The sequence below is a fragment of the Podarcis tiliguerta genome (assembly GCF_965153285.1).
Source record: "Podarcis tiliguerta genome assembly, chromosome: 5".
NCBI lineage: Eukaryota > Metazoa > Chordata > Lepidosauria > Squamata > Lacertidae > Podarcis > Podarcis tiliguerta.
Window position 1 is genome coordinate 32,126,308 of NC_139538.1, and position 14,723 is coordinate 32,141,030.

The 14,723-nt window shown below is 41.3% G+C and overlaps 1 protein-coding gene across 1 annotated transcript; it reads right to left on the reverse strand.

The window, feature by feature from the left end:
- Positions 1–716: 716 nt before the first annotated feature.
- Positions 717–12,960, reverse strand: TRIM42 (tripartite motif containing 42). Its single transcript, XM_083441194.1, has 5 exons — positions 12,503–12,960; positions 10,267–10,949; positions 8,304–9,121; positions 6,090–6,320; positions 717–974 (listed from the first exon to the last, which is right to left on the reverse strand). Exons 1-5 carry the CDS (start codon positions 12,883–12,885, stop codon positions 888–890), a joined length of 2,202 nt encoding a protein of 733 aa, XP_083297320.1. The 5' UTR covers positions 12,886–12,960; the 3' UTR covers positions 717–887.
- Between the last annotated feature and the right edge of the window lie 1,763 nt (positions 12,961–14,723).

Below are 14,723 nucleotides of genomic sequence, written 5' to 3' on the forward strand. Positions count from 1 at the left end.
TGTGCGCTGCTCTAGTTCGCCAGAAGCGGCTTAGTCATGCTGGCCACATGATCCAGAAGCTGTACGCCAGCTCCCTTGGCCAATAAAGCGAGATGAGCACCGCAACCCCAGAGTCGGCCACGACTGGACCTAATGGTCAGGGGTCCCTTTACCTTTACCTATTAGAGTGATTGTTAAAAGCTTTCTGAGACTGAACTATTTTGTGTGGGATCAGATTGCCTTGTTCTGCTTCTAGCCACAAAGCTCTGCATTGCTCTAGATGACAAAAAATAAAGAAGTTGGGACAAAACTTAGTGTTGGTGGCAATGGACACTGGAACTGGACTCTGCTAAGTGTTGGTGGCAACAGACCATGGAACTCTCCACGAATAGCCAAAGCATGAGACTAAAGCCAGAACAGTAAATGAGTTTCTTGTAAACTCCAGGGCTAAAGGCATAACAAACATCACTAAGATGTCTATCTGGAAGGTGATTTTTATGCTGTATACCCATTTCCAAATGACACATATTGCAAGCCATATGCCCAGCTTTATATAGCATGAGTGGCCCCTGAGAAAGTACTTTCTCAACAATGAAAATGTTTGCTACATTCCTTTGAAAGGTTGCTACACCACAGAGTTGGCTTCAGGGATTTTTCATTATATATTTCATGTACAGTGCAATGTTTTCCTCCAGTTTCAGTGGAATGTAGAAAAAAATAAAACAAAGGGCTGAGACTTTAATTTGCTAGGAGATCTTTATTCTGAAGGGTTTACTCTCAGATTTCAGCTTGCAAGTTAGCTTCACTTTAGAAGAAAAGGAAAGGCATCTGAGAAAATATAATTGCTTTCTATCCAGTGGCTTACTTCTGAGTCATCTCTTTAAAATTTTGGTTGGTTGGCTTGCAGGTCAGGACTGTTTATGGAAAGCAGATTGAACATTTCGTAGTAATCCCCATTTGCCTTTGACTTTCGCACGAATTTCTGGAGTCACCACCTAGTGGAACACACAATATGCAATCCATGCTGAGTTTTATTAATAAGAATAGTAACTGCATATGATAAAGGTCTTAGACATGTTAGGAAATCATATATTGGCATGTTTAAATATTTGTTTTATGTATTTATATATCACTTAATACTCAAATGATCTCTAAGCAATTTAGAAGATACAGCATATCAATATTATATACCAAACAATGAAACTGATGAACTACAATATAATGCAATGCAATATTAAAGAACACTACAATGCAATTCAATAAAATATCTCAAGAAACAAAAACAGCAGCAGCACATTTTGAAACATCTTTAGAGTCAGGAATTCCTTCCCTCTCCAGCCTCCCTCTTGTCAAAAGCATCCTGACTCACAAAATACTACACCTCATGCTCAATTTATGCCTTACTAATCATAACATATTTATTACCCATTCAGTATCACCCACCCCATTCTACTCCTGCATCCCACACATGTCCACCAATATACACAAATGCACCACCAGCCCAATCATTCCAATATCTCAGTCCATCATTGACTACAACCACCAGTCACACATTCCAGGCAACAACAATGTACTGCGAAAACCAAGGAGACAATGAGACCATTTATTGATGGAACTGTGTTAATAACAATACCAATTGTCATCCACCAAGTCACATAGATGCATTCTTCATGACAGCAATCTGGCTACTGCCTAGGTTGCTATTTCGTACTCAAGGATAGGTAGAACTGCACATTTCTTTAGAGTCAGGAATCCTCACTGGTAGTCTTTTCTCTCAACCAGGAATGCCTTCAGACAATTCAACAGCCCATTGAATTCATTTCCTCCTTGATTCTCGTAACTATTTTTGGTATGCTTTTGAATGGAGCATAGCCATACAGATATACAGATTTATCCTTTGACCCATTGTATTTACACAAAACCAAAAAAAGAACTGCAGAAGGAAAACACAATAAAAATGGTGTGCTGAAAATTTACATTTGCCGCCTTTTGTGTACAGGTATCTGTGTGCCTGCCCTGTCAGTATTTAATCAGTATTACAGTTTTTTTCATGATATTTTCCCATCCAGATATGGCATTGCATCCTTCATTCCTGCAACTGTTAATCGGTATTACAGAATTGACAAATCAGAAGGTGGGGACAAATGCAAAAGGGAATGGCTACAGATATGAATAGGGAAGACAAATGTTGCTCCTCATATACAGATTCCAGTGTGTGCAGAACTAATGCTGAAATGTGGGTGGGAAAAGCCAGAATGTCAATAGATGAAGCTTTCCCCCATAAATGTATTCATACGTGAAAAGGCTTGAAAATGCTTAACATGCAGAATCTCTGCCTGCCACACACAGCTATTAAAAGACACAATAGTGTGAATAGCACCCAATCTTAACCCTAACCCGTACAAAGAAATTGTGTTTCTTGAGTTGTAAACCACTTATGTGATGGTAGGTACTTCATCAGTTGATCTTAGGGTGACGTGTCTATATTCAGGGCAAGACCAGACATTTTTGCTTCAGATGGCTGGAGCAGTCGAAAGAGATTGAAGATTTGTAGCAACCAAAGTTCAGATACTCCTGCTTTGATAAAGTCAGGATTGAATTGTTAAAAAGCAGGCAGAATATTCCAAGAGCCTTTGTTGTGGTTATTTATTATTTACACTTCATAATAACTGCAGCAACCTTTATCTGTACAGGCCAAGCAAAAAGGATTTGCGCTGCATCAAAGTCTTCTGTTTTCCTCTGAAGCTGGGAAAGTAACGAATTTCCTCTCCCACTGCATTGCTACTATGATCAACCAGTCACAGAGGGCATAGTGAGGCTTCAGTGCTCACTTAACATCCATCCAATTGAATTGCTGCTGTATACCAGGATCAAGAGGGTAATGAGTGAGATAGTAGCATGGTCAGTGTGGTACAAAAACACTGGCAGGAGTGCTAGATTGACTCTACTAGTGCTTTTGCACCATGCTGACCTTGCACCTCCCAGTCCGCAGGAGCAACTCAGCCAGAGGTAGGTCAAGCGAGCAGTGCAGCCCAACTGCACCATCTACTAATGTAGTCAACTTAGCCTGCCCTGCCCAGCTGCATTTTCCAAAAAAATGGAAAGGAAAGGAAAGAAAAACATAACAAAGCAAGAGAGTGGATAACAATGCTGGAATGCACTTCACAATTTTAATATTTTCCATACTATCCAATCACAGAGATACTAACATGCTGAATTTCTCAATTATTTTCTCTGGGTAACAGTCACCCCTCTATCAGGGAAGGTGAAGAAGGGGAGGTGAAGAACTTCAAAATGACCCAGTATATATCTTGAAGATGAACCAAGCAGGACAAGGGATTTCCTGAGTAATTTTGAAGCCTTGGGGGAGGGGTGCAACTCTAAACTTATCTGAAGGACTTATCAATCACAGTTGTGACTTCATTCAGTTGTGCAAACCACTGAAAGGTGGAAGCAGGCTCATACCTCACAAAACACTTGTTTTGAATTTTGCTTGCATATTTTGCTCAACAATGTTCATTATAAAGAGGTCTAGGAACTGTTCTTTTTTTATAAGTGAAAGCTCAGAATCTAGGTCCACTGGTGAACATAGAGATATATAAAATCAATAAGTTACTCTGTACAGAATGGGATTAAAAAAAAAAACAAGCAACAAAGAGGAGGAGGAAACTGACATCATGCTTTGCCGGGGGGGGGGGGGCTAATATTGCAGCTTCAGGGTTTTTAAATCAAATAATGTGGTGAATGTTCTAGCTGCAATAACAGCTGGGCAATAAAAATAAGGAATCTATTCAATATGTTTTGACGTTTGAAAAAGGATGAATAAGAACCAGAAAAATATTGTTTCTGCTAAACAAAACACACACTTTATTTCAGACTTCTGTTTTCAAATCTAGGAATTTACAAAATGGCTTAAATAACTCCCTCTTCACAATCTGCTATTTAAAAAAACACACAGTATACTTCAATTTATTCCAAATGAAATAGCTTCTGTTTTGATGCAACATTGCTCATTGCTATTTCATTTGAGGAATGGCATTTCAAGTTCCTCTTCCCTTGTCTGCAGCTGAGAAATTCTGTAGACTATGCCTTCCTACTAACATCCATCAGGATATAATTGACTGGGCCATTTTTCTTTTCTTTTTTTAAGCCACACATTACTGGACATGTATGTTTGCTCCACAGATGCAGGGAGGACTAGTCTTTATCCCTAATCCTGCATTTACAGGTGTGCTTTGATTGTTATTCCCTATACTCATGCTGTACATGCCAAGAGGTTGCAGATAATATTTCCTTTTACTTTGCAGCCTCCTTCATATCTCCATTCCTAAGCCTACCCTACTGCTGGAATGAGAGTGGGTGAGGAAGACAAATAAGTTAGAATACTGTCTTCTAGGCATTCTCCTGTGCTTGCAAGATGTGCAGTACTAGACAAGAATTCAGCAGGTGCTTGGAGATATTGATTTTTTTGCCCTATGGTTAAACTTGCTATAGAAATGGACAGTGCTTCTCAGTCCCCACTGAAGATGCACATATTCCAGTTAGTGACTGACAAAGATATGCACCACTTCCCTGAGGAATTTTTGTTAAAACATATTTTAACTTTTCTCAAAGTGTCTTAGATATTTAGCCTAAAGGACTACCTACAATTTTGCTTGTATTGCACTTTAGATAACACTCTGTGGTCAACCGCCCATAAATCATGGAGTGGAACACAAGTCCACATGCACCCCTGCTACTGTGACCACAGAGCGTCTCAAATTGTTAAGAGTGGGGGACATACTGCACAAAATGTATCCATTATAGAAGCTCTCCTGTTAAGAGACACATTGAATTGTCTCTCAGGGCCCCTATTCTATACACCATGGGTAGGCAAACTAAGGCTCAGAGGCCAGATCCAGCCCAATCGCCTTCTGAATCCAGCCCGCGGATGGTCTGGGAATCAGCGTGTTTTTACATGAGTAGAATGTGTCCTTTTATTTAAAATGCATCTCTGGGTTATTTGTGGAGCATGAGAATTCATTCATCCCCTCCCCCCCAAAAATATAGCTCGGCCCCCCACAAGGTCTGAGGGACAGTGGGCCAGCCCCCTCGTGAAAACGTTTGCTGACCCCTGCTATACACAAGCAATTTCTACCATAAACAAACAAACAAAAAACAGCACATACGTTCAGATTGATTTGAGATGTCAGTTCTGAAACCACACCCAGTGGATTCATTGTGCTGAAAGTTGCAATCCTATTCATGCATACTGAAGCCCTGTTGAACTCGAAGGAAGCGACTTTTGACTAAGCAGATGTGCTGACAGTCTTGCTGCACCCTAAAGACTTAACTTCGTGTGCGGCTTGAGCTTTCCTAGACCAATGAAAGGGAGGGCACTCTGTTCCATGAAAATTTATGCCACAATAATATGGTAGTACTTATGGTGCTTCCAGAAGACACCATGATGTCTGCATTTTGGTGTCAGTCAAACTCTCCAACATATTGATCCCAAAAACTGGGACACTTGTCTTCCTGACCCTGCCCTGCTTCTGTGTGAGTCATGTGACTTGTGCGAGATCACTGAGCCCCAAAACGTGCATTTGGGGGGTCTGTTTTTCAGAGCACAGCATCCAAAACCAGGATGTCCCAATTTAATCAGGGTCAGTTGTGGGGTATGGTTTGTAGGAACTGCAAGTGGGGGAAGGAGATGGCTGCAACCTCATCTATACCTCTCTTGTCATAGGGGGAGCAATAAGATTGTCTTAGATGCGACCTAGATAGGAACACAAAAATGGTTATCAAAAGTGTTTGGTGGCTGATTTTTCTTGGACCACAACCAACCGTTTAAAGAACACCTTATTTTCCTTTTCTCCTACATGGTCCTCACACAAGAGTCAGCTAGCTACAATAAAGCACAGGATCTGATTGTTACAAACAATTCACTAATAACTGTTGGCAAAGCATGGTTTGAGACTGATGGGGCTGGGGCAGTATCTAGGACTGGCTAAATCAACTAGCAAAATAACCTACTGAGAAACATATCCTATCTAATATTTTATTATTGCCTTTGTATGCATGGTATGACGTCAGTGGAAAAGTACAAGCAGGAAGGAGTAGATAGATTGTACCTTACAAATTTCGCTCCATGGGCCTGGACCATGCTCGTTGACAGCCCGGACTTTGAAGAGATATTCTGTATTAGGTGTCAGATTATGTATTTCCAGATTCTGTTGGGCGATCCCAGTTAGCACTCCTACAAGTTGTGGCTGAATTAAATTCTCAGCTGCCTCTTCATCAACTACTTCATAATAAGCAACCTCAAAGCTATCAACTTCTTCTGTAGGACATGTCCAGTAAATCTACACACAAAAAGATAACACTGATCATATTTTCATGTTGCATTTAATAAGCTAATACCATTAGTTTCACAGAGTTTAATTTTTTTAGCAAAAAAAATAAATTTTCCATTAAAATATGTCAATGATATATGTAATGAACTTCTCCTACCATACCAGTATTTTGGATCACGTAACAACATATCAATGCTTGCTATTTGTAACCTTTAAATCTAATAACCTTACAAGGAGGGCACAGGGACACTCCACATTAACTAAGACCTTTCAAACCTGCCCCCCATTTCCAACATTCCAATTTTGCCACCTTCAGATGAGGTGGCAAAATGGGAGGTGGTCTCCACAAATACACTCATCAGCTCACCACCATCAAGTACATATGTTTCTCTCATGAGATTTCTAAAAATAGCTTTCGCCTTCTTCTGTGCCTGTAAAATGTGCACATAACTCATCAATGAAGAGGGAAATGTGCACATTTTCCAGTCAATATGCATAATCCCCTATAGGCCCGGGATAATGTCTTTATATTGACTGCATTTTTTGTACCTTCTCTGGCCATTATGCACAATTCCTAACAGGCTTTGGGGGGTGTGCCTATCTTGACAGAACTTTGTACATTGTCCAGTTGATGAGCAGGGTGGAGAGGTGAAAGAGAGAAAAATTGTTGGTTTCATGTGACTGATTTTTGGACTAGGTAGAGATTGGGGTTTTGTTTATTTTTGTTTATTTGTTAATTAATGTGTCTGGTTATTGCTTTTATTATTTGAGTATGTTTGGAGACCTTCAGGAGACAAGCAGCTAATAAATAAAAAGAATGACATTGTGCATAATATCCAACTGACTTTGGGGGATGTGTGTATCTGAACTGCATTTTGTACATTCTCCAGGCCAATAAGCACATTCTCTGGTTAGTATACATAGTCCCCAATTAATAATAACAATAACAATAACAATAATTTATTACCTATACCCTGCCCATCTGGCTGTGTTTCCCTAGCAACTCTGGGCAGCTCCCAACCGAATATTAAAAACACAACACAGCCTTAAACATTAAAAACTTCCCTAAAAAGGGCTGCCTTCAGGTGTCCAAGAAACATGATCCCTCTACCTCTAGTTCAGAAGTCTGCAGCCACCAAGCTGCTTCTGGTCCACAGCCTAATCTACGGGGCTCACAACATTCCCTCCCAGCAGAGCAACAGGATGGAGCTCCAAGGGTAAAAACTTCCTTTTCCCCACCCCTGCTGTTCTCCATTCAGCTGAGAAGCACAAGGGAGGAAATCACAGGGAGAGGAAAGCAGGTCTGACAAAGATAATTCCCCAATTAAACAAGTACAGTGGTACCTCAAGTTAAGAACTTAATTCGTTCTGGAGGTCCGTTCTTAATCTGAAACTTCTTAACCTGAAGTAGCACTTTAGCTAATGAGGCCTCCTGCTGCCACCATGAGATTTCTGTTTTCATCCTGAAGCAAAGTTCTTAACCCGAGGTACTGTTTCTCGGTTAGCGGAGTCTGTAACCTGAAGCGTCTGTAACCTGAGGTACCACTGTACTTTCTCAACACAGGAAAAGTTGGGGACCACTGCACTGGGCAACATGCATTGGCTTGGGAGCCTCCTGTTCTCAGATGCAGCAATCACATTTTCAAGCAAATACCTGAACGAAACATCTGTACATATTTTCCATACTGAGGACTTTCTCAGAAAGGGGTGTGAGGGCACAGGTGATTTGTAGGAACAGGTATTTTGGGTCCCCCCCCCCTTCCTGCCATTTTGCCTGAAAAAACCACTGTTTTCGACTGAATCAGAACAAATGTCAGTTTCCCCCAGGGAAACTGGCAGGGTGGCAACAACAAACCACTCAGACCCGTGCCTAGAAATCACAGGCCTGTTCCTAAAAATAATGGCACAAATGGAAGTGGGGATGAGCCCTCGGCCTACAAATACTCTCAGTGCACGTACAATGTGTAAGAAACATGATGTAAAAAAACCTACCTTAGCAAGAGTTGGAAATACAAGTGTTTGGTAGACAATAACAATGCCAGGAACAGTGGTAGATTGGGCTTCTTCATGTAATTCTGGATTGTAGTAGATACCTTGGTTTTGAAATCTCCTATCGCTTCTTGAAGTATCTGATGCTGCGTCCCAAATTGCATACATCCCATTATCTTTCAAGTTAGGAGGTAAGGATTTGGGTCTTAGATACGTGTCGTTCATTATGTCTTGATCTAATGAAGTAAATGATGCTAAAGACTGACTACGATCCATTCCTAATGGATTTGTGACGTACGCACTGGAAACATCCCTTGGAATCATTATGTCAGATCTGCAAGGATAAGGAAATTTGCCTGTTTTATCATACACTTTCTTTGAAAGTGCTGGGAAAATGGTTTGTAACTTTTGTGCGAGTTCCTCAAAGTTGACTTTAAGGTGCTTAATAGGGTCTTCCCTGAGAAGTGGGCTAGGCTGATAAATATTAGCAATTGCATCTTCTATTTCAACTACTAGCCCATATGCAGACTGCAGGAATGCAAGCTGGCTTTGTTCCTTTAGAGCTTCCTTAGAATACTGCATGAGGCTGTCCATCTGATCAATTCTCTTGCTTGTGTATTCGGCAAACTCGTAAAGTGCCTTCTGTTTTTGAATCTCAAGGTTTTCCACAGCCTCCATCAGCTCTTTCTCCCGTTGTTGAAGGATGCTCTGTAACCTCATGAAACCGTTCCTGATCTCCCTCCTTTTTGTTTCTTTATAGGACTTAAAATTGTTTTTTAATACAAGGACTTCCATTAGATCATTATCAATTATAAATCGTACTGAAACACACAAAAACAATAATTATATCACAAAAACAATCATGATATCACTGTTCATCTACTCATTCACAAAATATGGTAAAAGTTAAAAGTGAGATAGGGTTTAATATAAGTTGACTACATTTGGCGCAATCTGTATTGGAAACAGAAGATTCATTATAGTTCAATTCTAGACAATAAGTTGGAGTCACATTAACCCAATGTAAACTGGATTTGAATGTACAGCATTATAGGAACAATTCCTCAAAGTAAATAAAATAATTGGAAAACAATGAACAGATTTCCCACAGTGTTTTTAAATGTGAAGAGATACACCAGGGGTTGGGGGGGGCAGAGCTGTAGGTGCTGTTAATACTCTTCTTTGCTGTTTTCCCCATATATAAACTCTCTCTGTTGAAACAGCATGTTGAGTCTGTTGACTCTGTTGAGTCAACACATACATTGGTCATATTCACACCATATATTTAAAGAACCCTGGAAGCTGTAGTTTGTTAAGCGTGTTGGGAATTGTAGCTCTGTGAGGAGTGGAGTACAGTCCCCAGGATCCTTTGTGGGAAAGTTAAATGATGACTGTTAAATTGGCAGAAATGTGCTATAAATGCACGGGATGGATGTGACCATGCTTGTGTGCTTACCCTCAAAGAACAAACAGCAGCTCAGGAGTGATTACATAATGCAGAAATCACGGGGAGGGTTAGCACACTTGCAGCATTGCCCCAATCTGACCCCTGCTGCTACATTTACAATTTCAGAAAGGCCTTGATGACCCGTCTACATGCGATAACATTAAAGTACATTCAAAGTGCACACCCCCCCCCGCCAAAGAATTCTGGTCACTGTGGTTTGCTAAGGTGTTGCTGGGACATGTAAACAAGTATGAGCTAAACTACAGTACCCAGAAACCTCTGAAGGAGGCAAATGTCTTTTAAAGGTATAGCATGCATGCATCCATAGATGTCCCTACATTATGTCTATTTCACTACTCTTTCAGTGGTTTTCAGATAAAATGTACATACAAACCTAAGATTTACACATTGTGGGTGTCATTGCACCGGTGTGTTTATAATTGCACTTTGAGACTCATCAAAGCCTATATTACAATAACAAATCAAGCAGAAGGAAAGTAGTTAAATACAAACAGGGACCTTTTTTAAACTTTGCAATAGAACCGAATAATGCAGCAGACAGTTTTGAACATGCTAGTGGCAAAGGAACTGTGTCATGATCCGTGTGGTGGGCATCAGCGCAGTATTCACAAAGCAGTTCATGGTCATCAAGACAGTATTTTGAGATCATTGAATCACCATGGATCAAACAGTTTCTTTCTTCCCAAACTTCGTCACTGATTTTGGCATAGACATGATTTTGGTACGAGATATCCTGGTGAAAGTTCCTCAGGCAAAGATTACAGTAATTCAACTGACATGTCACACATCTCTTGGTGGCCTTCCGGCGCTCGTCACAAAGTTGGCAATAAATCGGTAGCCGGCTTCTGTCAAACCTCCACCGCAGAAAACCGTATCGACGCATATATTTCCTGGCCAATCTGGCTCTTAGGTAATTCATCCGCAGCTGGATTTTCTTAGCAAATGGAAGGCAGTGGGCTTTGTTGCAAATGGGGCATGTGATGATGAAGAAGTTCTCTGTGATCTCAGCCTGAAGTTGGCTCTTCATTATGCACTTATCGCAAATGCAGTGATTACATGGCAGCATAAAAGGTCGGAGAAACAGCTCTTGGCACAAAGGGCAAATAAGCTGGTCAAGAAAAGCATGTCCCGATGATTCCTTATCCAGCGAAATGACAGATGAGTTGCTTATCAACTTGCGTCTGAGCATAAAAAACAACAACCAAGAAAACTTTCAGTTGTAGAGAGTGAAGCCACCAACATTCATAATTACCCAACTTGTAATATGACCCTATGTTATGAGTAATGCTTGGCTGCGGTGTTCCGTTGCACCAGAAGCGGCTTAGTCATGCTGGCCACATGACCCAGAAAAACTATCTGCGGACAAACGTCGGCTCCCCCGGCCTGTAAAGCGAGATGAGCGACGCAACCCCAGAGTCGTCTGCGACTGGACTTAACTGTCAGGGACCTTTATATTTTTTACCCCTAAAATGCATCTGTGGATTAGATTTAACCCAATCCAGAATTCCTATGTTCCTTTTTCCTCCCTGTCTCCTGTCAAATGTTTTCCCTACTTTGTGGTTTGGGGTGGCAGGTGCAGAATGGCAATCTTGTTAGCAATCTCAGTATCACCAGAAATCCTGCAATAGCAATCCTGAAGGTGCTACTGACCTTGGGAAATACAGCTTTCCCAGTATTCCCGAGATGTTGTTTAATGTCCTAGATGGTAGGGATGAAGGCCTTACATGGAGGCCTCGCAGTAAGGTTTCCCCACTGGTCCTGCTGCTACTAGGTCTGCAAGTGAAAAGACAAGGAGGCTTGTGTGGGATGAGACTCATGAAGTTTGGAGAGATATGTGGCGTGAATCTTTACTGTGCAACAAAGTCAAAAACCCTTAAAGTAAGGCACTCTTTCTCTTTCTCAGCTCTTTTGCTCATTCTGTGCTATGGGGAAATATTAACCCGCTGCACAGTATTTTTGCTTCAGGGTAACAAAACTAATCAAAACCCTGCTTGAGAGATGCACAGGAGAAGTGAGGAATGTTTCACCTGTGACTATCCTGCACTGAGCAGAAGATTGGACTAGGTACTATATCATTCTATATGGGTAGTATTGGTCATCAGTTGGTACGTGTTGTATGAGATGGCAGCTTCAGTTGCATAGATTCCCTGTGTCTAGTCCAATGAATAGGGTCTTAAATCTAGGATGTAGATCTATTATTATTATTATTATTTATTATTATTATTTAATTAATACCCCACCCACGTGTCTGGGTTTCCCCAACCACTCTAGGCAGCTCCCAGAACATTAAAAACAGAATAAAACTTCAAACATTAAAAATTTCCATAAACAGGGCTGCCTTCAGATGTCTTCTAAAAGTCAGATAGTTGTTTATTTCCTTGACATCTGATGGGAGTTCCACAAAGCTGGTGCCACTACTGAGAAGGCTCTCTTGCCACTAACAGCACCCAACTAACCACAGGATAGGATGCCATATCTGTGTTGCCTAATACCCCATTGATTAAGGGCATGTAGAAAGCCCCTTGGTCAGTCCCCAGTGTTAAGTATAATTGATTTAATTGATGCAGAAATGGAAATGTATGTGTATTAACGAAGGTTTAAAATGGAAAGAGGCTAAATGTGTATTGCTAACATTGGGGTTTTTCCACAGTAGTTTTTCAAAGGACTCTAAGCTCCTAAATGGGTTAATGATTACTGACTTGTAAAACAAACCATAGTTCTGTCAAACTCTTACCTTCTAAGTCTGTACCGATGCTTGTAAGGTATATAGTTGAGGTAGTTGCAGCACGTGCTTTCATAGCACTGGCAGTCATCATTCTCATCTGTGCAGCACAAGTACTTGCAGTGTGGATTATTAGCACAGGAGCAGCAGCAGCAGCGGCAATTTGGGTTCTGTGAGCATGTGCAGTGGCAGCACTGACAGGTTTCATCTTCGCTGTGTGGACAGTAGAAGCAGTCACAGTTCCGTTCATCGCTGAATAGAAAACGCCAACACAAGCAGCATGCGAATATGGATCTGCTGAACAAGTAACGCCGAAACCTAACTAATTCATAGCAGCATGGACAACCTGGGCAACATGGACATGTCAAGCAACAGTGACATGTTGCGCGAGGCATGACTTTTCAGGAAGATATACTGGTTTTCTCCAGGCCCTTTTGGTCCTAGAAAGCTGTGCTTGCTTAATGATGACATCACAATGGCTTTTACCAATGAGGATGGGTGTTTCTTCACATATGAAAGTGGCTTGTCAGTTGCATCATAAAATATGTCACAATGACTAGGACAACTAATGCTTCAAATTCTTGTACTCATATGAGGCATATGGTCAAACCATACGGAAAAATCTGGAATGCAACACAGAGCATTGAGAAGTCCTGACAATGTATTTTCATGGGACAAATTCACTCATTCTAGGTAGTTCCTTTTGGAGTTCTTCACAGTCCCTTTGGTATCATCAACACACTGGGCTACCTCATTGCTCACTCCTAATTAAATCATTTATGAATCACCATGGCAAGGGGAATTGTTTTGTGGGGATGAATGGCTTGTTATTATTTATATCTCTCAATGCCCAGATGGCTTATAAGTGGTTTACAGAAATATAATCCAACTGCACAACATTGTTGGAACACAATATAACTAAAAATACAGAACGTTGCAACCTCATTAAAATACAACAACCATGATGTAAATGTGCAGCAACATTTGCATTTATATCCCACTCTTCCTCCCCAAGGAACCCAGGGTGGCAAAACGGGAGTGAGGCAAAGGATGCAACAATACCAGTGCTGCCTTCTTCCAGAGATGTATTTGGGGGAAATGTTTGCTAGACCATCCTGGGGGCGTCACCACCACCACTGGGGACAAAATTCCTCCTCCAATAAGAACAACAAAGAGGTGAGACAAGACTCTGCCGCTTGTACCCTGAAGCACAAGTATCCCTGCTCACAACAAGTTTCTCCATTTGTTCTTCCCCTAAATGTCCCTTGGAAAGCGTCAGCTGGACTTTTTGGCACAGTAGAAAGTTTCATATACATTAATGTTTTGTGCTATTTACCACCCAGAAGACTACAGGGAGAAGTGAACTATTTCATTCTGAAGGCTGTATTCCTTCTGGGAGTCACTTGGCCATGGTGGTTGAGACCAGAGGCAAAATGGATGTGACTGAGTGAGGCAACGGATGTGATTCTTACCTCTGTGCAGTAGATTACATTCCAGCTATGTAGATATCCATCTTCAATCCAGCAAAGCAAGAGACATAATCACCTTCCTATGTTACATTCTAGCCACATAAAATCACTTGAAGAGCACAGGGAACAGAGTCACTGAAAGTTGTGGCCAGAGGAGAAGGCTGCGATTCAGGGGGAGCCCTGAGGGCTAAACAGGGCAGCTTGGAGGGCATCATTCAGTGCCAAGGCTGCAGTCCCCCACCTCTGAACTGGTTCGTCTGTTTTGCTCTTCTTGTTGCTGCCTATGTCTTGTTGCTGCACTTCATCATTGTTGCTGTTCTAGAATCTTGTGGGGAACCCGGTGGGAGATGCTCTTAACTGTTCTGGCGAGCACTCAGGAATCTTTATTTGAATCTTCTGGTTCTGAACTCTCAGTGATCTATGGCGTCATGAGGAGACCATCACTTGATATTGATATTTGGAGAGCGCTGTTGCACTCACAGCCAGCAGTACTTTAATCAATACCTTTTATAATGCAAATATGCTCCTCTTCTTTCTCCCAAAGTTATAGACATTGAGAACAATTCATGATGGGATACAGCAGGGAAAAATAAGCTTGCAGAAATGAAGATGGCGACATGACCTTGAAGGGAGGGCATGTTCCTTCTACACTCAGTCAGAAGTGTAGTCTACCTAGACTAAAAAAGATGTATTGGCAGTGCAGCAGTGAGTCAGCAAGCTAATAATGCTACAAACCTACAAAATCTCCCCTGCCTTGCCTCATG

Excerpts from the sequence above, each read along its gene's own strand:
- TRIM42 (XM_083441194.1), bottom strand. The coding sequence starts at position 12,885 with ATGCCTCGCGCAACATGTCACTGTTGCTTGACATGTCCATGTTGCCCA. Across the intron at positions 10,950-12,502 it reads CATCGGTACAGACTTAGAAG|ACGCAAGTTGATAAGCAACT; the intron begins GTAAGAGTTTGA and ends TTTTATGCTCAG. Across the intron at positions 975-6,089 it reads CATGGAGCGAAATTTGTAAG|GTGGTGACTCCAGAAATTCG; the intron begins GTACAATCTATC and ends GTGTTCCACTAG.